This window comes from Trichomycterus rosablanca, chromosome 17 (assembly GCF_030014385.1).
Source record: "Trichomycterus rosablanca isolate fTriRos1 chromosome 17, fTriRos1.hap1, whole genome shotgun sequence".
In the NCBI taxonomy this organism is placed as follows: Eukaryota; Metazoa; Chordata; class Actinopteri; order Siluriformes; family Trichomycteridae; genus Trichomycterus; species Trichomycterus rosablanca.
The window spans coordinates 11,302,196-11,325,956 of NC_086004.1; the positions used below are offsets into that span (position 1 = coordinate 11,302,196).

Below are 23,761 nucleotides of genomic sequence, written 5' to 3' on the forward strand. Positions count from 1 at the left end.
TTTAGCAGTTAACAAAAATATTTATTAACAAATCCACTGCACATAATTTACAGCAAAACAGTATATTTTGCCAAAAACAAAGCAGACAATAAAAAACAAGGTAAAAAGAAAAGCTGTGACTACATGGGTGTCTTTTTAACTGTGTTTAACCTAAATTATCCAAATGTTACATTTGTCCTCCTGAAATGTTCAAAAGAAGGTCAAACCTAATGAACTAGATCACATGTACAATGTAGAGATATTCGCCATAAAAATGTGACTGTTCAATGTGACGGTCAGTCTGCACCAATTCAAACTGACACAATAAAATCAGATTACAGGAGGAAACGTTTTATCAAATCAAGTACATCTATAATTTAGACAGCTCCGTCTGCTGAGAGGATCTAACGATGATAAAAGAAAACAGTGTATTTACTGCTGGTTTTTGACACCCTGTGGTTTTCCTGGTTTTTTGTCTTGTTGCTGCCCACGGCCAGTGCCTGGCATGCCTCTTCCACGCCCACCAAACACTCCTGAGAAAAGACGGCATTTTATTTTAGCACTTGCTGTATCCAGACAGATGGAATGCCTTTTTCTATATATACAGTGTATCACAAAAGGGAGTACACCCCTCACATTTCTGCAGATATTTAAGTATATCTTTTCATGGGACAACACTGACAAAATGACACTTTGACACAATGAAAAGTAGTCTGTGTGCAGCTTATATAACAGTGTAAATTTATTCTTCCCTCAAAATAACTCAATATACAGCCATTAATGTCTAAACCACCAGCAACAAAAGTGAGCACACCCCTTAGTGAAAGTTCCTGAAGTGTCAATATTTTGTGTGGCCACCATTATTTCCCAGAACTGCCTTAACTCTCCTGGGCATGGAGTTTACCAGAGCTTCACAGGTTGCCACTGGAATGCTTTTCCACTCCTCCATGACGACATCACGGAGCTGGCGGATATTCGAGACTTTGCGCTCCTCCACCTTCCGCTTGAGGATGCCCCAAAGATGTTCTATTGGGTTTAGGTCTGGAGACATGCTTGGCCAGTCCATCACCTTTATCCTCAGCCTCTTCAATAAAGCAGTGGTCGTCTTAGAGGTGTGTTTGGGGTCATTATCATGCTGGAACACTGCCCTGCGACCCAGTTTCCGGAGGGAGGGGATCATGCTCTGCTTCAGTATTTCACAGTACATATTGGAGTTCATGTGTCCCTCAATGAAATGTAACTCCCCAACACCTGCTGCACTCATGCAGCCCCAGACCATGGCATTCCCACCACCATGCTTGACTGTAGGCATGACGCACTTATCTTTGTACTCCTCACCTGATTGCCGCCACACATGCTTGAGACCATCTGAACCAAACAAACTAATCTTGGTCTCATCAGACCATAGGACATGGTTCCAGTAATCCATGTCCTTTGTTGACATGTCTTTAGCAAACTGTTTGCGGACTTTCTTGTGTAGAGACTTCAGAAGAGGCTTCCTTCTGGGGTGACAGCCATGCAGACCAATTTGATGTAGTGTGCGGCGTATGGTCTGAGCACTGACAGGCTGACCCCCCACCTTTTCAATCTCTGCAGCAATGCTGACAGCACTCCTGCGCCTATCTTTCAAAGACAGCAGTTGGATGTGACGCTGAGCACGTGCACTCAGCTTCTTTGGACGACCAACGCGAGGTCTGTTCTGAGTGGACCCTGCTCTTTTAAAACGCTGGATGATCTTGGCCACTGTGCTGCAGCTCAGTTTCAGGGTGTTGGCAATCTTCTTGTAGCCTTGGCCATCTTCATGTAGCGCAACAATTCGTCTTTTAGGATCCTCAGAGAGTTATTTGCCATGAGGTGCCATGTTGGAACTTTCAGTGACCAGAGAGAGTGTGAGAGCTGTACTACTAAATTGAACACACCTGCTCCCTATGCACACCTGAGACCTAGTAACACTAACAAATCACATGACATTTTGGAGGGAAAATGACAAGCAGTGCTCAATTTGGACATTTAGGGGTGTAGTCTCTTAGGGGTGTACTCACTTTTGTTGCCGGTGGTTTAGACATTAATGGCTGTATATTGAGTTATTTTGAGGGAAGAATAAATTTACACTGTTATATAAGCTGCACACAGACTACTTTTCATTGTGTCAAAGTGTCATTTTGTCAGTGTTGTCCCATGAAAAGATATACTTAAATATCTGCAGAAATGTGAGGGGTGTACTCACTTTTGTGATACACTGTATATACAGTGTATCACAAAAGTGAGTACACCCCTCACATTTCTGCAAATATTTCATTATATCTTTTCATGGGACAACACTATAGACATGAAACTTGGATATAACTTAGAGTAGTCAGTGTACAACTTGTATAGCAGTGTAGATTTACTGTCTTCTGAAAATAACTCAACACACAGCCATTAATGTCTAAATAGCTGGCAACATAAGTGAGTACACCCCACAGTGAACATGTCCAAATTGTGCCCAAATGTGTCGTTGTCCCTCCCTGGTGTCATGTGTCAAGGTCCCAGGTGTAAATGGGGAGCAGGGCTGTTAAATTTGGTGTTTTGGGTACAATTCTCTCATACTGGCCACTGGATATTCAACATGGCACCTCATGGCAAAGAACTCTCTGAGGATGTGAGAAATAGAATTGTTGCTCTCCACAAAGATGGCCTGGGCTATAAGAAGATTGCTAACACCCTGAAACTGAGCTACAGCATGGTGGCCAAGGTCATACAGCGGTTTTCCAGGACAGGTTCCACTCGGAACAGGCTTCGCCAGGGTCGACCAAAGAAGTTGAGTCCACGTATTCGGCGTCATATCCAGAGGTTTGCTTTAAAAAATAGACACATGAGTGCTGCCAGCATTGCTGCAGAGGTTGAAGATGTGGGAGGTCAGCCTGTCAGTGCTCAGACCATACGCCGCACACTGCATCAACTCGGTCTGCATGGTCGTCATCCCAGAAGGAAGCTGACGCACAAGAAAGCCCGCAAACAGTTGCTGAAGACAAGCAGTCCAAGAACATGGATTACTGGAATGCCCTGTGGTCTGACGAGACCAAGATAAACTTGTTTGGCTCAGATGGTGTCCAGCATGTGTGGTGGCGCCCTGGTGAGAAGTACCAAGACAACTGTATCTTGCCTACAGTCAAGCATGGTGGTGGTAGCATCATGGTCTTGGGCTGCATGAGTGTTGCTGGCACTGGGGAGCTGCAGTTCATTGAGGGAAACATGAATTCCAACATGTACTGTGACATTCTGAAACAGAGCATGATCCCCTCCCTTCGAAAACTGGGCCTCATGGCAGTTTTCCAACAGGACAACGACCCCAAACACAACCTCCAGGATGACAACTGCCTTGCTGAGGAAGCTGAAGGTAAAGGTGATGGACTAAACCCAATTGAGCACCTGTGGCGCATCCTCAAGTGGAAGATGGAGGAGTTCAAGGTGTCTAACATCCACCAGCTCCGTGATGTCATCATGGAGGAGTGGAAGAGGATTCCAGTAGCAACCTGTGCAGCTCTGGTGAATTCCATGCCCAGGAGGGTTAAGGCAGTGATAATAATGGTGGTCACACAAAATATTGACACTTTGGGCACAATTTGGACATGTTCACTGTGGGGTGTACTCACTTATGTTGCCAGCCATTTAGACATTAATGGCTGTGTGTTGAGTTATTTTCAGAAGACAGTAAATCTACACTGCTATACAAGTTGTACACTGACTACTCTAAGTTATATCCAAGTTTCATGTCTATAGTGTCGTCCCATGAAAAGATATAATAAAATATTTGCAGAAATGTGAGGGGTGTACTCACTTTTGTGATACACTGTATATATATATATATATATATATATATATATATATATATATATATATATATATATATATATATATATATATATATATATATATATATATATATATATATATATATATATATATATATATATATATATATATATACATACACACACAGATCAGCCATAACATTAAAACCACCTCCTTGTTTCTGCACTCTGTCCATTTTATCAGCTCCACTTACCATATAGAAGCACTTTGTAGTTCTACAATTACTGACTGTAGTCCATCTGTTTCTCTACATACTTTTTTTTTAGCTTTCACCCTGTTCTTCAATGGTCAGGACCCCCACAGAACCACTGCAGAGCAGGTATTAGTTAGGTGGTGGATCATTCGCAGCACTGCAGTGACACTGACATGGTGGTGGTGTGTTGTGCTGGTATGAGTGGATCAGACACAGCAGTGCTGCTGAAGTTTATTAATACGGTGTACACTCACTGTCCAGTGTCCACTCTAGGTGAATGACCCACCTCCTAAATAATACGTACTCTGTAGTGGTCCTGACCACTGAAGAACAGCATAAAAGGGGGCTTACAAAGCATGCAGGGAAATAGATGGACTACAGTCAGTAATTGTAGGACTACAAAGTGCTTCTATATGGTAAGTGGAGCTGATAACATGGATTTGTGTAGAAACAAGAAGGTGGTTTTAATGTTATGGCTGATCGATGTGTATATATATATATATATATGTGTGTATATACTGTATGTGTGTGTATATATATATATATATTTACACACAGTCATGTGAAAAAGTTAGGACACCCCATGAGAACCTGTGTCTTTTTGAACATATTTAAACATATGGACATTTGAGCTTCATTTGAACAGTATTGAGAGATGGCGCTTATATATAACTAAACAAAAAATGCTAAAAATTACTTTTAAACACAAGTTGTAAAATTTAATGAACAAAAATGAAAATTGATTGTGAAGAAAAAGTTAGGACACACTATGCCCTAATAGCTGGTGTTTCCCCCATCGGGTGAAATAACCTCAATTAGACATTTCCTATACCCATCTACCAGTCTCTGACATCGACTGGGAGAAAGTTTTTCCCACTCTTCCATGCAGAATTTCTTCAGCTGTGTGAGGTTTGAGGGGTTTCTTGCATGCACAGCCCGTTTCAAATCACCCCCACAGCATCTCAATAGGATTAAGATCCGGGCTTTGACTCTCCATTTCTTTCTTTTGAGCCATTCCTTGGTGGATTTACTGGAATGTTTTGGGTCGTTGTTATGCTACATGGTCCACCTCCGCTTCAGCTTCAGTTTTTGGACAGATGGTCTTACATTTTCCTCAAGCACCCTCTGATACAGTCAAGAATTCATCGTGGATTCTATAATGGAGAGCTTGCCATGCCCTGCTGCAAAGCAGCCCCAAACCATGACATTTCCACCTCCATGCTTCACAGTTGGTATGAGGTGCTGTGTTGGTTTGCACCAAACATGTCTTCTGTTACTGTGCCGAAATAATTCAACTTTGGATTCATCTGTCCAAAGCACATTGTTCCAGAAGTCCTGGTATTTGTCTAGGTGTTCACTGGCAAACTTTAGTACCTTCTTGCACACCACCCATAAAAATCAAACTTGTGCAGTCTCTGTCTGATGACAGACTCATATACATTGACATCAACTGTGGGAAGAGCTGCCTGTAGGTCCCGTGATGACATTGTAGGATTATTGGAGACTTCTTTAAGAATCTTGTGGTCTGCTCTTGGGCTGAACTTGCTAGGACGGCCTGACCTGACCATGTTGGCAGTTGTTTTAAATCCCTTCCCAGACTCATATGCATGTACAACCTTCTTTCTGAAGGTCTCAGAGAGCTCTTTAGATCTCACCATGGTGATAACACTCACTTCAACAATCAAGAGCAAACCAAACTAATGTCTGAGGTTTAATAAAACTCCAGTGTCCTCTAACGATGGTCTAATCATTGCAGCTGATGTGGTGCACCTGATTCTAATTTTAGACAGTTTAAGTAGTAATAAATGTGGGGGTGTCCTAATTTTATCCTCACAATAAATTTCCATTTTTGTTCATTACATTTTACAACTTGTGTTTAAAAGTAATTTTTTTTTAAAATTTTTTTCTTTAGTTATATAGCTCCATCTCTCAGTACTGTTCAAATGAAGCTCAAATGTTCTTATGATTAAATATGTTCAAAAAGACAAAGGTTTTCATGGGTGTCCTAACTTTTTTTACATGACTGTATACACAGGTACAATACAATTAAATGATTTTTCTTCATATCCCAGCGTTTTTTAACTCTGGAATCAGAGCACAGGGGCAGCACTTAGAGCCGAGAGGATAAAGCGGTCAAGGGCCCAACACCGGCTGCATGGCGAAGCCAGGAACCAACAATTTTCTAGTTGGTAACTCACAGCTTTACCCACTAGGCAACCACTGCCACTGGCTATCATGCACTCCTCTATGCTAAGCAAAGGTTTTATTCATTTATTAGGATTTTAACATGTCTTACACTATGGTTACATTCATGACAGGAACGGTAGTTACTCATTACACAAGATTCATCAGTTCATGAGTTTATTGTCAAACACAGTCTTGGACAATTTAGTGTCTCCAATTCACCTCACTTGCATGTCTTTGGACTGTGGGAGGAAACCGGAGCTCCTGGAGGAAACCCACCCAGACACGGGGGGAACATGCAAACTCTACACAGAAAGAACCCGGATCGCTCCATGTGGGGATCGAACCCAGGACCTTCTTGCTGTGAGGCGACAGTGCAACTAAACACGCAGCACATCTTACCTCGGCCAGCTCCGCCTCCTCGGCCCTTCCCCTGCTGTTTATTCTGCTGCATGCCACCTCTACCGCGGCCCTTAGAAACGACTTCCTCTTTCACCATATCAATGATCTCATCAGGAATTCGCAGGTATTTAATAGTGCTTCCTCTGATGTAGCATTCAGGCATCCTCCAAAACTTATCTCCATCCTGCACCAAAAAAAGCTCATGTAAGACTTCTTACAGTCAACTGTGGTGCATTTCCATTTTGCTATAAGAGATCACATTACTTACCCGAGAGGTACAGATGACTTCTCTTAAATTAATGTTCATCCAGTTGTCACAGCTGACCAAATGTCCGTTGTACGTTTCCCCATTCTTCAGCTCCACCAGCTGATAAGCAGTAAATTCATTAGCTGTTATCCTGCCAGTCCACTATCTCTACTACATCTCCTAATTTCTACTCTTCCAACAACACCAAAGATGAAGTACTGTACATGGAGATGATAATATCCAACTGACATTCTGATAGTGCCATGTAAACACCACCAACAATTTAATATTTTAATTTCAAATGTTATTATAGACATTTGATATGTGGAGAGTGAACACACAAGGAGAACAAGTTCAATTTATATAGCACTGTTCACATACCAAATAGTATCCTAGTAAATGGTGGTTGCAAAATACATGATTAATATACTGTGTACTTAAGAAAGTCCAAGATAAAAGGAATATGAATAGGAAACATATGAAAGGAAACTGATTTAATAAAATTGAAAATGCCTTATAATTAAGCTTTGTCCAACAGTGGCAACCTTGAAGAAGTGGGGTGAGCTACCACCACACACATCTAAAAACACATTAGCTTACACATCTCAAGCTCTGGAGCTCAGTTCGCAGCTCTGCTTAAACATTTGACTTAAATGCACACAAGGGAAAGCAAGTTTCTACAATTTGGTACTCACCATCGGGTGGTTCTGCGCTGTTTTTAACAAAGATAATGGAAGCTGTAAGAGAGAAACAACATGTAAACATGACATATCCTTAACATACACACATTACCTAAGTTAGGATGTTCAATACTGGACATGGTGCACTAAGGTCTAAGATTTTACCATTTTCTGCAACTGTTTTTATGACAGCAACAATCAGAAAACACATACTTTGTCGGACAATTAAAAAATTACATTATTTTAAGTTTATTCTGGGTTTTCAGCAAGGAACTTTAATGGAGTTTTTTTAATTGAGTGAAGTGAGGGATTTTTACTTCCATGCAGCCTCAGCGTCCACAACAACATAAATCTAGTTTGAGTCTGGTCAGTGCAATCATTTTCCAGCAGATTCTTATGCATAAACTGTTTTTTGGTAGTTCTCATGTTACACCCAACCATGCATAAGGCAAGTCTGGGTTCTTTGTTTGACCGTGGCATAGGACCACTGTTCCATGTCCTTATTATAGGGTACATTTAAATCAGCTGATTAAAAATGGGCACATTAGTCACTATTTGGTAACTGAAATGCCACACCACAAAGTCAATTTACATTATAGAACCTTCTGGGTTCGAACCCCAGGTGGGGGGGTCCGGGTCCTTTCTGTGTCAAGTTTGCATGTTCTCCTCGTGTCTGTGTGGGTTTACTCCGGGTGCTCCGGTTTCCTCCCACAGTCCAAAGATATGCAAGTGAGGTGAACTGGAGATACATAATTGTACATGACTGTGAACTGATGAATCTTGTGTAACCAGTAACAACCGTTACCTGTTGTGGATGTAACCAAAGTGTAAAACATGACGTTAAAACACTAATAAACAAACAAACATTGTAGAACCTTCAGCACCAAAATATTTATCCAAGCTGCAGTATTTCTAGCCCAGTATATCTTCCGAAAACCCACAAAATTAATCAGTCACATAAAAAGAATAGAAAAATAATTAATATCCTAAGACTGACATTCAAGTTTGTTTGTTTGTTGATTAAAGCAATAAGCCACGAGAGGCCGTGCGTTACTGTGATTTTAGCACGGGGATGACGTTTTTAACACGACGCGAAGCGGAGTGCCTAAAACTTCTTTACCCGTGCTAAAATCATAACAGTAATGCACGGTCTCGAGTGGCTTATTGCTTTTATAAAACGGCGGTCAACATAAAATATAATAAATACAACAATGTTTAATTCATAAATGTATTTATTGTGTATAAACTTACAATAAAGCATTCTTCCGCGACGCAAAATAGTTCGATTAACAGTGTTGCTAGGCAACATGAGGGCGAAAATAACATTAACTTTTTCTATTCAGTGGCGTATTAATATGGAATGATGTGAGGTGGTCCTAGGTGTGCGTTTATCGGGGATTTTACAACGGCTTCGAACGCGGCTCAGCCAATCAGATTTTAGGACCGGAACTATCCGTTTTATAATAGAATTTTAACGTCATGTTTTTACACTTTGGTTACATTCATGACAGGAACGGTAGCTACTCATTACACAAGGTTCATCAGTTCACAAGGTTATATTAAACACAGTCTTGGACAAATTAGTGTCTCCAGTTCACCTCACTGGCATGTCTTTGGACTGTGGGAGGAAACCGGAGCATTGGGAGGAAACCGGAGCATCCGGAGGAAACCCACGCAGACACGGGGAGAACATGCAAACTACACACAGAAAGGACCCGGACCGCCCAACCTGGGGATCGAACCCAGGACCTTCTTGCTGTGAGGCGACAGTGCTATCCACTTAGCCCCCCATACAAAAGTAAAATATTTCTTTGTTTATTGACTTTCATATTTTCATTCAATTCTATATAATTCCACTACAGAAATACCTTTTAAGGTGAATGGGTTGAATATTACATATTTACCTCAATCTATCCATCTACATAGTAATAGAAAGGAACTTCAGTGGACTGTACACTTTTGGGATGAATTGGAACGTCGACTGAAAGTCAGGCCTCCTCCAACATTAGCACATTACCTCACAAATGATCTTTTCCACTATATGGCCAGAAGTATAAAAACACCTTGTATTGTTAGACATTATAATTGAGTTGCCACCTTTTTGCGCCTATAAGCGATTTCAGTCACTACATTTAGTCACAGTGAAAGACGAAGTGCAGAATTATTATTATTATTATAATTATTATATTTCTACAGTCCAATGACTTAAATTTATTTTAATTGTGTATTAAAACAACCGTACACAACGTTAATATCACAGCCTGCAAGCATGCTAACAGCTAACTAGCATAGATGCTAAAACACAATGCTACTTCTAAGTATCTTCTAAATGTTTTAAATAAACTTATACTTACCATAGCAGTTACTGGGTAAATAAAATAATATTTACACTGATAATTAATGAAATTTTCTTTTTAAACTATGAGCTTCTTTTTGAAATTAAGAAATTCTTGTTTTATTATAAAGCGACTCAAACCACATTCTGAGAGCAGCTATTTTACTCCCGGGTTATTACTGCAGCTGGAGACACATCAAAATACAAGTCCTGTTTGACGCTTTATTTATTTTAGTTTTAAATAAATGTTCGTTTTAATTTAAACAATTAAAGCAAGTTTTATTTATTTTGTTTAAGTGTTTACTTAAAAAACACAACCACACCAACATACTACCTCAAAATAGTCTACATAAAGGGGATATTGTCTTTCAAAACAATGGTAAATCTAGCTTTCCACACAGTATTTCAACCCACCTTACTTTTAAGATATTATAATTATAGTGTATAATTTGAATAAAAAAATATACAACTAGAAGTCTCAGTAAACAGATAAAGAATAATTATTAATGCATACAAACAATTTTGATATCACAAGTTGTGTATTGATAGTCCATGTGTAATACACTGATCAGTCTCTACACTCACTGTCCATTTTATCAGCTCCACTTACCATATAGAAGCACTTTGTAGTTCTACAATTACTGACTGTAGTCCATCTATTCTTTACATACTTTTTTAGCCTGCTTTCACCCTGTTCTTCAATGGTCAGGACCACCACAGGACCACTACAGAGTAGGTGATATTTAGGTGGTGGATCATTCTCAGCAATGCAGTGACACACATGGTGGTGGTGTGCTAGTGTGTGTTGTGCTGGTATGAGTGGACAAGACACAGCACTCCTGTCACTGCTGGACTGAGAATAGTCCACCAACCAAAAATATATCCAGCCAACAGCGCCCCGTGGGCAGCATCCTGTGACCACTGATGAAGATCTAGAAGACGACCAACTCAAACAGCAGCAACAGATGAGCGATCGTCTCTGACTTTATATCTACAAGGTGGACCAACTAGGTAGGAGTGTCTAATAGAGTGGACAGTGAGAGGACACAGTATTTAAAAACTCCAGCAGCGTTGCTGTCTTATCCACTCATACCAGTACAACACGCACTAACACACCACCACCATGTCAGTGTCACTGCAGTGCTGAGAATGATCCACCACCTAAATAATACCTGCTCTGTAGTGGTCCTGGGAGAGTCCTGACCATTGAAGAACAGCATGAAAAACAAAGCATGCAGAGAAACAGCTGGACTACAGTCAGTAATTCTAGAGCTACAAAGCGCTTTTATATGATAAGTGGAGCTGATAAAATGGACAGTGAGTGTAGAAACAAGGAGGTGGTTTTAATGTTATGGCTGATCAGTGTAAGTACACACTTTAGCGTTTAGTACAGTAATATGCTAGTAGGCCTCTATCTAATATTTCTCACTCATTCTAATCAATCACAGGATGTAAATCCATCACAGCGCCTCTGCAACCTCCCTGTATGTAGATGCCCGACCGGCTGGTAGCAGTGCTAGGGATTCGAACCCTGGATCCTAGCGGTATTAAGCACCTCACATTTGTTTTTAATCAACCTTACATTCATATAATTATACAATTATCAATTGTTTACACCTCTACCGGGCAGCACAGTGGCTAAGCGGGTAGCACTGTCGCCTCACAGCAAGAAGGTCCTGGGTTGGATCCCCAGGTGGGGCAGTCCGGGTCCTTTCTGTGTGGAGTTGGCATGCTCTCCCTGTGTGTGCGTGGGTTCCCTCCCACAGTCCAAAGACATGCCAGTGAGGTGAATTGGAGATACTAAATTGTCCATGGCTGTGCTCGATATAACCCTGTGAACTGATGAACCTTGTGTAATGTGTAACTACCGTTCCTGTCATGAATGTAACCAAAAGGTAAAACATGACGTTAAAATCCTACTAAACAAACAAAAATCACACCTCTAGCAGGGATTTCTTTCATCCTGTCCTCAGGTCCTCATTCTGTCGCTTGGAATTGTACCTTTTCTTCCATTTAATTTTTATCACTCTGTTCTGTCCACTTTGATTATTGTAAATAAAAAAAAATTAAAAAGACCCAAAAACAAACGTTATTTTAACAGCACAACCTTTATTTTTTCATTTCAGTAATTTTCACAACATAGACAGGTGGTTTGGTAAACTTCACCACTGAACATTTGACACCATGCCCTTTATTGTACTGAGGATAAATTTACTACTGCATAATAGTTGTTCTTTTTTTTAAATGTACACATAATTTCCCATATTATAAAAAGAAAAATTAGAAAAAAATAAAGTAGAAAAAACCCACAATGATGCATTTACATCAGATGCAGAATTTAAAACAAGCAAAAAACAATCAATACTAAAATCATCTTATGTTTTTTTTGGTGTCAGAATGGAAATGCTGATTGTTTACTTTTATGCTTACATCAGTTCAATAATAATCTCAATAGCGTTAGAGGTGGAGTAAAGCAGGCCAAGAACACAATGGTTCTATTCAGAAAGCCGTTCACTATTTGGTCTCATATTGAAGATTTGTTAACTCGATTTATCTTTGAGATCTAAGAATCTGAGTACCATCGTAAACAAAAACAGGTTATGTCTCTCATTCCTAGAAGGATGCGACGAAATAATAAATACTTGGAAAGATATTTTTTCTCAGTATTGCTTTGTCATAAAGTGATACACTCATTCACAAGCAGGCATACACGATAGCAGATAAAGCACATAAATAATTTCTTAATTCTTATCTTTTTCTACGTTTTAGACCCCAGAATCAATACAGCACAACCACACAGAAAAACCGAAGACTAAAATATATTTACAGGTTTCAGGAAGACAGCATAGCAGAGAGAAAAAAGGTGGAAAGTATCTATTTGGAGCGTTCGGGAACACACTTAAGTCATAAAATTGTAATTTCGGGACTCATCGTTATAATCACACTGTTTTTATTCTTAGTAATGTTAGGTAACAGTCCTGATTAGTCATGTAACAATACAAGTACACATTTACAACATAAGATGTTTTCCTTTTTTATTTTTCTCACTATACAACATTTAAATATGTATCTCCTGTACTGGCAAAATCATTTACATCATAATTTATTAAATGTCAAAAACAGGCAACTCTCATATTTAAAACGTGTTAATAATTAAGAAATTTGCAACATCAGGTAAAGTTAGGCGATGGATAGGTGGTGTCCTTAATATTTGAAGAAGCAAAAGTGACTAGAATATTGTACGCTACTGTAAGTATAGATAAATTGCATCTTTAATTTCAAAATGACTGCTTGGATCTACAGCGGTGGACAGGATCAGTACAGGATCTTGTAACCATTTGCCTAAATGGCTTAAATTCCTTCCATGCGATTTACACTAAGGAATGTCTGTGTATATATGACCTTCACAAGTCTCATAACAGAGGTAAGAAGAAGCGATTAAGTGACTGAAGGTACGCTGAGTGTGACTTAATTACGCAAGAAATTGGTGACAAGCAATGCCAAGGATTACCACAAAAACAGTACGATTTCTCTTATTTTCTTTAGCGTTCTCCAACCTGTCCTTTTCAAAAACATGGTTCAATGTTACTCTACCTGTAGCAATTAAATACTGCACATATTATATATACACATGTGGAATAAATATACATCAATTTCTCTAGTATTTGTTCTTATTTCATTTAGCAACAATAAAACATTAGAGCAATTAAAGAATCATAAAAAAATACAAACACATAAATTAAAAGCCAAAACAAGTAGGTGGTATTGGTGGTTACACACGTTTGTGCTTCGTCATCTCAGATCTAATCTCAACATGTAGTGTCGCTATCCCTCTTCAAATCTAAGACAAAAGTGGGGGATGAACTTAATGTAAACATTTAATGTCAAACATAATCAAGATAAAAGTCTCAAAATGAATCAGAGCAAACAGAAAAAGGTCGAAAATAAAAGAGTACACAAGTATTCTAGATGAAGATAGGTCTTAATATTTTCCCCTCTAATTCCTTGTAGTGTTTTAATCTTTTCCTGTGTGTGGTAGTGCAGGGCAGTGTAGTTAGAGAGACTGGGTGTGTTTTTTTTTTTTTTTGTGTTTTTTTAACAAGCGCAGTCCTGGTGTGGCGCGGCGGGCTGCTCGGTGAGCTGTGGACCCGGTTTGGCTCCGGTGACGGCTGGGTCTCCGGCGTCCAGGCTTTCGGACATCTTCTCACAGATGATGTCGACCAGGCGCTCGAAGGTCTGCTTTACGTTGATGTTGTCTTTGGCACTGGCCTCGAAAAATTCAAACCCTGGTGGAAGCATAAAGCAGAAACATAAAAGGGAAGTGTTCCAATTTTTATGTTTGTTTGTTTATTAGGATTTTAATGTCATATGTTGTTAAACATTTTGGTCACATTTATGACAGAAACGGTAGTTACTTATAACACAAGATTCATTAGTTCACAAGTTTAATGTCAAACACAGTCATGGACAATTTGTATCTCCAATTCACCTCAGTTGCATGCACGTCTTTGGACTGTGGGAAGAAAACCGGAGCTCCCAGAGGAAACCCACGCAGACACGTGGAGAACATGCAAACTCCACAGTGAAAGTAACCGACCACCCCACTGAAAGACCACCCCACCTGGGGATCGAACACAGGACCTTTTTCCTGTGATTTCTCATGATTGGCTGTCTAAAAGGGGGTGAAATGGTCAATGTCCTGCAATAGATTAGGGGTGTGTTATTGCATTGTAACCAGTGATTCCAGGGAATCCAGACTCACTGTGACCCTGACATTGATAAAGCAATGGTAAACATAAAAATGAAAATATAACATGTAATAGGCTAGTGCTTTTACTGCTGCACCACCCAGGAACATATGATTTTTTCATACAGTTAAGAGAAACAAGAGAAACTAGTGCTTAGTTCTACATTAAATACAGTGGTACCTTGTAACTCAACATCCCCTAAACTCAAAATCTTTGAAACTCAATGCCCTTAGTCGAGAAATGTGTACCCTTACATTAACATTTCCTTTAAACTCAACATGTTCAGTATGTTTTTGAAAAAAAATATTTATTTAATTTCAAATGAACAATGAACAGCCGCTTTGTTCAGCGCTCGGCTTGAGCGGTGCGGTAAAACGTCATCAAAGTGCAAATATGAGACGAATCTGCATTTTTGTGGAATAACAATCAGATTCACTCTGAAAGCTCCACATGTATCTGTGTTTATCAGGATTTTCCTTACTGTTTCACTTTTAAACTTGTGTTACAGCTCGAGGTTCTGAGAAATTGTAAGAATCAGCTTTATATGTCAGTGTTTTTATAATATATTTGTGTTATTTTCAGTGTATAAATGTCAAAAACAACCCCATACAACCTACATCCTTATGGGAAAAAAAAATTCCTTGAAACTCAACACCTTTTGAACTCAACACCAGTCCCAGAACCAACTAACGTTGAGTTTCAAGGTACCACTGTATCTGGTTGTATCCTAGATAAAACCAGAACTTATCTAGAACCAACAGCATTTCTAAAAATACAAACTTACCAAGATGTTCAGAGAGTTGTCGGCCCCTCTCGGAAGCCACCACCCTTTCATCATCCATGTCACACTTGTTACCCACCAGAAGCACCTGGGCATTGTCCCATGAGTATGTCTTTATCTGTGTAGACCTGGTAATTACAAACCATGAATAAATAAAGATAAATAACAACATCCAGGCAAAATCCCTTATTTTTTTAAATAAACTGATTCAAGAAAGTGATCTATTTTACTAAGTAATTGTTTATTTAGTTTAAACAAATGCTACACTACTTCATGTTCTCAGAAGCTTATCCCCCGCGCTACCAGACTCCTTATTTAACAGTCGTAGATCTTTAACTATAGGTTTCAAATGACAAAAAAAGCTTTGCATGATAAATCACTCACCAGTCCTGTACAGCAGCGAAAGACTCCTCGTTGGTGATATCATACATGAGGATAAAGCCCATGGCTCCTCTGTAGTAAGCTGTGGTGATAGTCCTGTAGCGCTCCTGCCCTGCTGTGTCCTAATAAGAGAAACATTTTATGGTTTTAAGCAGGGGTGAAAATCTCTGGGCGGGGGTGGCAATATCATTGTAAAAATAACTATATACTGTATTTTTTATACACGACTATAGTGTGCCAACTACAGGCCATTCTTGGTATTACTGGTTGAATTACTGTATTACTGTAGCCTACTTAAAACTTTTAAAACTACAGTATTTTTGGTAGAACCTTTGGCATCACCCTCAGAAATTGTACTGTTTATTGTCCACCCCACCCCCCACATTAAAATTACATTTATGCCATTGGTTTCATGGAGCTTCGTTTAAAAAATATATTAAATGAACATTATGACTTCAACAAAAATCATTTTAACATCAGAACCATGCAAGAAAAAGTCCCTACTCTAATCCAAAAGTATAATACTAACTGTCAAGCATGAGAGTGCAGTAGGGCAGTAGTAACTCACACTAAAGGTACTGGACTAAAGATCAAAAGGTTACTGGTTCAAACCCCACCATTGCCTCTAAATTAGGAATTGAACCAATTTGACTTACCATAGAATATTTTCTGTATTATTGATTAAGTATTGGTGGTGTTGGAATGCACAATGAAGCCTGTTTCCACTGATTTAGTGCTGCTGCAATCTAAGGCAAGCAACAACCGCTGTCATATGAGATAAGACGATCTATTTTTGAAACAATTAACAAGATAATTACGAAGAAATATCATCTAATCATTCTCAGCACAGCCTGAAACCTCCAAACCTTTAGCCAGGATATGATACATGGATGTAAGGTAAGGTTTTAACAGGACATGGGGGCGGCACGGTGGCTCAGTGGGTAGCACTGTCGACTCACAGCAGGAAGGTCCTGGGTGCGATCCCCAGGTGTTCTCCCCGTGTCTGCATGAGTTTCCTCTGGGAGCTCCGGTTCCTCCCACAGTCCAAAGACATGCAAGTAAGGTGAATTGGAGATACTAAATTGTCCATGACTGTGTTTGGCATTAAAACTTGAACTGATGAATCTTGTGTAACGAATAACTACCGTTTCTGTAACTATATATACTGTATATACTGATCAGCCATAACATTAAAAGCACCTCCTAGTTTTAACACACATTGTCCATTTTATCAGCTCCACTTATCATATAGAAGCACTTTGTAGTTCTACAATTACTGACTGTAGTCCATCTATTTCTCTGCATGCTTTGTTAGCTCCCTTTCATGCTGTTCTTCAGTGGTCAGGACTCTCCCAGGACCACCACAGAGCAGGTATTATTTGGGTGGTGGATCATTCTCAGCACTGCAGTGACACTGACATGGTGGTGGTGTGTTAGTGTGTGTTGTGCTGGTATGAGTGGATCAGACACAGCAGCTCTGATGGAGTTTTTAAACACCTCACTGTCTCTTCTGGACTGAGAATAGTCCACCAACCAAAAATATTCAGCCAACAGCACCCTGTGAGCAGCGTCCTGTGACCACTGATGAAGGTCTAGAAGATGACCAACTCAAACAGCAGCAATAGATGAGCGATCGTCTCTGACTTTACATCTACAAGGTGGACCAACTAAGTAGGAGTGTCTAATAGAGTGGACAGTGAGTGGACACGGTATTTAAAAACTCCAGCAGCGCTACTGTGTCTGATCCACTCATACCAGCACAACACACACTAACACACCACCACCATGTCAGTGTCATTGCAGTGCTGAGAATGATCCACCACCTAAATAATACCTGCTCTGTAGTGGTCCTGACCATTGAAATCAGGCTAAAAAGGTATGTAGAGAAACAGATGGACTACAGTCAGTAATTGTAGAACTACAAAGTGCTTCTATATGGTAAGTGGAGCTGATAAAATGGACAGCGAGTGTAGAAAAAAGGAGGAGGTCATAATGTAATGCCTAATCGGTGTATATATGCATGTTTTTGATAGGATGTATGTAAATATCTGTGCGGCGTGCAGCGTGCACTTTGTAATGCCTAAGGCCATTTCACTGGCCCTTACTGAGCTGATCCTGCGCTGGAGGGGGGGAGGGGGCTTCAACAAACCAGGACTATACAATAGGAAACATGATGCTCTAAATGGGCGGGACTGCTATGCTGTGTGCGTTTCCGATTCGCTGTGAGCTCAATGCATCACTGTCTACCGGATCACACTTCTGCCCCTTTTCTCTGCTGCCAAGCTACAAGCCATCGCACATCAAACCAACCGTCATCTGTTCATCTGAAGCTTTAGGCACGGTGTATATCAGCTTCTTATGAGCACACACATGGTTTATTAGCTTTTCTCTATTGTAAATGAGACAATAGACTCATATTACCTACAGAATGATGAAAAATTGATTTCAAGCTCATGTTCTAGTTTTGACACCATTATTTATATCCAGCTAAGTCATCATTGTATCTCTTACTGATTTTTTAATGCAACCAGAATGGCATTCTAACTTCAGAAATGAACATCTGACCTTACCCAGATCTGCAGCTTGATCCTTTTGTCATTCCTGTAGATGGTCTTCACCTTGAAGTCAATGCCCACTGTACTAACAAAAGCCGGGGTGAAGGAGTCATCTGCATAGCGAAACAGAAAGCTGGTCTTTCCCACGCTGCTGTTGCCAATAATTAGGATCTTGAACATGTAATCGAAGTTCTGGTCAGAGGACTCCTTCTGCCCATAACGATTATCTGTAGCTGAGGCCATCTGAGGGGGAAAGAAAAATGATAGAATTTCAGTCATGTGAAAAAGGTAGGACACCCCATGAGAACCTGTCTCTTTTTGAACATATTTAAACATATGGACATTTGAGCTTCATTTGAACAGTATTGAGAGATGGCGCTTATATCATTAAACAAATAAAACTGAAAAAATTACCTTTAAACACAAGTTGTAAAATGTAATGAACAAAAATGGAAATTGATTGTGAGGAAAAAGTTAGGACACACTATGTCCTAATAGCTGGTGTTTCCCCCTTTGGCTGAAATAACCTCAATTAGACATTTCCTATACCCATCTACCAGTCTCTGACATCGACTGGGAGAAAGTTTTTCCCACTCCGCCACACAGAATTTCTTCAGCTGTGTGAGGTTTGAGGGGTTTCTTGCATGCACAGCCCGTTTCAAATCACCCAACAGCATCTCAATAGGATTAAGACCCGGGCTTTGACTTGGCCATTCCAGAACTCTCCATTGATGACCATTGAAGAACAGAGTGAAGGCAGGTTAAAAAAGTATGTAGAGAAACAGATGGACTACTGTCAGTAATTGTAGAACTTTTAAGTGCTTCTATATGGTAAGTGGAGCTGATAAAATGGACAGTGAGTGTAGAAACAAGAAGGTGGTTTTAATGTTATGGCTGATCAGTGTATATAATTACTGATGTCAGAGGTATAAAAAAACAAATCATATAAAATCGATTACATGCTTTGAGCTCTACATCAACCCTAGTGATCACTTTTGAGATGGATTGAAACATTACATTTACATTTTCAGCATTTAGCAGACACCTTTATCCAAAGCGACTTACATTACAGTTACAGTATACAGTCTGAGCAAATGAGGGTTAAGGGCCTTGCTCAAGGGTCCAACAGTGACAACCTGGCAGTGGTGGGGCTTGAGCCAGCAACCCTCTGGTCACTGGCCTAGTACCTTAACCACTAGGCTACAGCTGGCTCACAACATTAATCGTGAGCCAGCACTCCATGTCCAACATCAGTGCAATGTTTCAAATGCTCTTTTGACAAAATGAACACACACTACAAAATCTTTTAGCCACTATTCTATATTAATGCCTATGGTTTTAAAAACTTATGGTCAGGTGTCCAAATGCACTTGGCCATATAGCAATCTTTGTGAATCTAGTACACTTTACAGCAGCAGTAGAACAACTTACTAATGGGTAACGTATAAGTAATGGGTACATATGGGTAACGTTCTACCAGGTCATACATCATCAAAAATGAATCAAGCAAGCCGCTCAGGTGGCGCAGCGGTAAAATATGCTAGCACACCAGAGCTGGGATTTCGAATACATCGTATCGAGTCTCAACTCTGCCAGCCGACTGGGCTGGGCAGCTTCATGAACAACGATCGGCTGTTGTTCACAGGGTGAGATAAGCCGGACCAGGGTTTCTCATAACTGGTGCAAATACAGCCTCTGCTGGCTGATTGATGGCACCTGCACAGGGTTGAGAAATAATGCTTATCAGTGTGTGGCTCTCAAAGTGTGGTGCACAAAGCTGGTCTGCATATGAACTCGCCTCGTGCAGGTGAAAAAAATGCAGTCGGTACTGCACACGTGTCGGAGGGGGCGTGTGTCAGTTGCGAAGCTCCTCAGCCGTGGAGGGTTGTATCGAAAGTAATTGGATACGAGTAGATTAGGGGAGAAAATTGAGGGGGGAATAAAAGAGTCAAGCAGAAATTTAACACTCATATGAATAAAAAGATTTTGAGTTAAAAGGTTGCAGTGTATTAGACTTCTTCCTGCCCAGCTGGATCAATATCTGATACTGTCTTTTTGGCAAAAGCTCAATATCTCCAACCACTGCGAATTGAAAAACCAAGCCTGTGATTCAGTTTCTTTGACCCCGATCAGACAAAGCTAAAATTAAAACCTTCTACCTAATACCTTGGTGAGTTACAGATATGAAAACTAAAAGCAGACCGTAAAAGCTAATATGGCTGCATGAGCCGCTTAGGTGGCGAATACATCGTATCGAATCTCAGCTCTGCCTGCCGCCTAGGCTGAGCAACCGCATGAACAACGTTGTGGCCTGTTGTTCATATAGGGGCGGGATTAAGCCAGATAGGGTCTCTCTCATAACTGATGCAGTTACGCCCTCTGCTGGCTGATTGATGGCGCCTGCATAGAGATGGGAAAAAGAGTGCATCAGGGTGTGTCTCTCCGTACACAAGGCTGAGTTGCACTGCACTTGTAAAAGTGTAGGTTAGCTTCGTTCTCCTCAATCAGAGCGGAGATCAGCATTGGTGGAGAGGAAGCATGATGCAATTGGACGTGTTACAAGGGAGAAAAGGGGAGAAAATGCATAAACAAAATACAAAAAAAAAAAAGCTAATATGGCTGCAACAACTAATTAACTAATTGACAAAATCAATACAAATATTCAGCAACAAATTGCATTATTGATCAGTTGGTATCTGACATGGTTAGAGTAAAATAGCTCAATTTTAAAAATGCTGTTTTTTTATATTTTGGCCACATAAGAGCTTTTAGTCAGTTTCTCAAACATGAAGCATGTGCAGCGTTCTGAGCTTCAACCATTTGGCTTTAATCAGCCAGAACAAACCCCAAAATAGTTTCTTACTGTCTTGTCTGGTGCCCTACATAGAAAAATAGAAGTGTCTACACACTGACACGTTATATAGTCCATTTAATATTCTTCCAGCTATAGACCTAATGACTATATAATTAGATTATAAAGATCACCTGGTTGGAATAATGAGGGTATTTACAATCCTGCACATATCATGAGCTAAGCTTATCTGCCTAGTCCAGTTTTACCTGCACAATAGTTCTGACATGAAATCTACACTCACTGAGCACTGTATGTGGTATGAGGTACACCTATGTGGTACATTCATTTATTGATTATTTTATTAAATACACCTACTGTACAGATGAACTTTGTGGCTATACAAGTACTGACTGTAACCTATCTCTGTCTCTGTACCCTGATATACACTATATATTCCTATACACCGACCCACAGTAAGTTGTGCACCACCGCTAGTTGTCCTGCAGGTCATATGATGTCATATTGCGGGTCTGCTTGGCTTTTTTGGCCAGCATTTATTCATTCATTAATTGTCTGCTTTACCACCGCTTCGTCCTATTCAGGGTTGCAGTGGGTCCAATTCAGGTAGGAAACAGGACAGGTCACAGGTCTGGACAGGTCACCAGTACATCACAGGTCAAACACACTCACACACTTATACCTCCAGTTAACCTGACTGCATGTTTTTGAACTGGGGGAGGAAACCGGAGCGCCCGGAGGAAACCCATGCAGGGAAGAGCATGCAAACTCCACACAGAAAGGATATTGAACCCAGGACCTTCCTGCTGTAAGGCTACAGTGCTACACACTCTGCTTTGTAGACACCAATTAGCCTTATTTCCAGATCCTCAGTCAGCTGCTTAGAGGAACCCATCGTTGTTAGCGGACAATCTCTACTGTCAATTTATTGTTTTTCTTCTGCTTAATGAGTTCTAATACAATTTAGGACTGACAAGGTAACTAAAGCTGTGTCCGAAATCGCATACTTAGAGAGTACGTACTAGATTGGAGGAAGTATGCACTACTCTGCCGGTAAAAAAGTACATACTTTCCGTACAGAAGTATGCAGTATGCACACAACACCGCTACGTACTACATCCGCCATCTTACTAACGTCAAGTGATGATGTGGGGACGTGATGACGTAATATCACCATAGTTACAGACTCATTACAAACCCCACTCACCAAAATTTTGGATATTTATCGTCTTTTTGTTATTTATTCGTCTTAAAATTTTTTATTTTATTTATCTTACATACACTTGTAAACAGAGGGCTCAGAGGGCCGCTATCTTTCTTGTTTCTAATTCCGCTTCGAACGCCTACGCAGCTCCAGTTGCATTATGGGATACATTAGCGGACCGCAAGTGTGCATCGCTTGCATACTCAAACATGGCTGCCCAATAAGTAGGTCATCCGGGTACTTCTCGCGTACCTCTTTGTGTATACTATGTATTCGGGCATACTAACCGCTCTCGCGTCCTCATTTCACGTACTATTGAGTATGGAAGTATGCGATTTCGGACGCAGCTTAAGTTTTAAGATTTTACAGCTAAAGGGTGTCCAAACAAATAAACACATATGCATATACAACAATCAAATGTCTTTGTTTGTATCTTAGAAACCTACCTTAATGCTTCAATTAAATGAATCCTTTATATTCATCCATTGCTTATTTGTTCCTGCAGACATTTAGGTACCTTATTTCACCTTTCCCAGTAAGATAGACAACTGCAAGAGTGAGCAAGCTACTCACTGGTATGCTGGACATCTCTGCATATTATCAAAGCATCACAGAGTGCTCTTAGGACTATTACAGATAACCCGAGCCCCCTAAAAATAGATCTCACTTTTAGAAGCACAGGATGCAAAGCTTGATACTTTGTCTACTAGACAAAACCATGACTGCACACAAATCATTTATTTCAGTAAAGCTGATTATTATAAACTGAAAAATACAGCGATCAGCCATAACATTAAATCCACCTCCTTGTTTCTACACTCACTATCCATTTTATCAGCTCCACTTACCATAAAGAAGCACTTTGTAGTTCTACAATTACTGACAGTAATCAATCTGTTTCTCTGCATGCTTCGTTAGCCTGCTCTTACCCTGTTCTTCAATGGTCAGGACCACTACAGAGCAGGTATTATTTGGGTGGTGGATCATTCTCAGCACTGCAGTGACACTGACATGATGGTGGTGTGTTAGTGTGTGTTGTGCTGGTATGAGTGGATCAGACACAGCGGCTCTGCTGGAGTTTTTAAACACCTCACTGTCACTGCTGGCCTGAGAATAGTCCACCAACCAAAAATATCCGGCCAACAGCTTCCAGAAGGTTTAGAAGATGACCAACTCAAACAGCAGCAATAGGAGGCGATCATCTCTGACTTTGCATCTACAAGGTGGACCAACTAGGGAGGAGTGTCTAACAGAGTGGACAGTGAGTGGACATGGTATTTGAAAAAACTCCAGCAGCGCCGCTGTGTCTGATCCACTCATACCAGCACAACACACACTAACACACCACCACCATGTCATTGTCACTGCAGTGCTGAGAATGATCCACTATCTAAATAATACCTCC

The 23,761-nt window shown here is 40.2% G+C and overlaps 2 protein-coding genes and 1 long non-coding RNA gene across 3 annotated transcripts in view; 1 reads left to right on the forward strand and 2 right to left on the reverse strand.

The window, feature by feature from the left end:
- On the reverse strand, positions 1-10,046 carry lsm4 (LSM4 homolog, U6 small nuclear RNA and mRNA degradation associated). Its single transcript, XM_063012363.1, has 5 exons — positions 9,895-10,046; positions 7,556-7,597; positions 6,882-6,980; positions 6,614-6,797; positions 1-512 (listed from the first exon to the last, which is right to left on the reverse strand). The coding sequence occupies exons 1-5, from the start codon at positions 9,895-9,897 to the stop codon at positions 412-414; spliced, it is 429 nt and encodes a 142-aa protein (XP_062868433.1). The 5' UTR covers positions 9,898-10,046; the 3' UTR covers positions 1-411.
- On the forward strand, positions 9,073-12,715 carry LOC134331100 (uncharacterized). The gene is made up of 3 exons (XR_010015103.1): positions 9,073-9,338; positions 11,324-11,419; positions 12,645-12,715. It is a non-coding gene; the product is annotated as an uncharacterized LOC134331100 (long non-coding RNA).
- Positions 11,965-23,761, reverse strand: part of rab3ab (RAB3A, member RAS oncogene family, b) — a 16,839-nt gene continuing 5,042 nt past the window's right edge. The window contains exons 2-5 of the mRNA XM_063012362.1: positions 18,356-18,583; positions 15,789-15,907; positions 15,408-15,532; positions 11,965-14,161 (exon numbers count right to left, since the gene is read on the reverse strand). Coding sequence (XP_062868432.1) covers positions 13,971-14,161; positions 15,408-15,532; positions 15,789-15,907; positions 18,356-18,583 — 663 coding nt within the window. The 3' untranslated portion in view covers positions 11,965-13,970. The remainder of the gene's footprint in view (positions 14,162-15,407; positions 15,533-15,788; positions 15,908-18,355; positions 18,584-23,761) is intronic.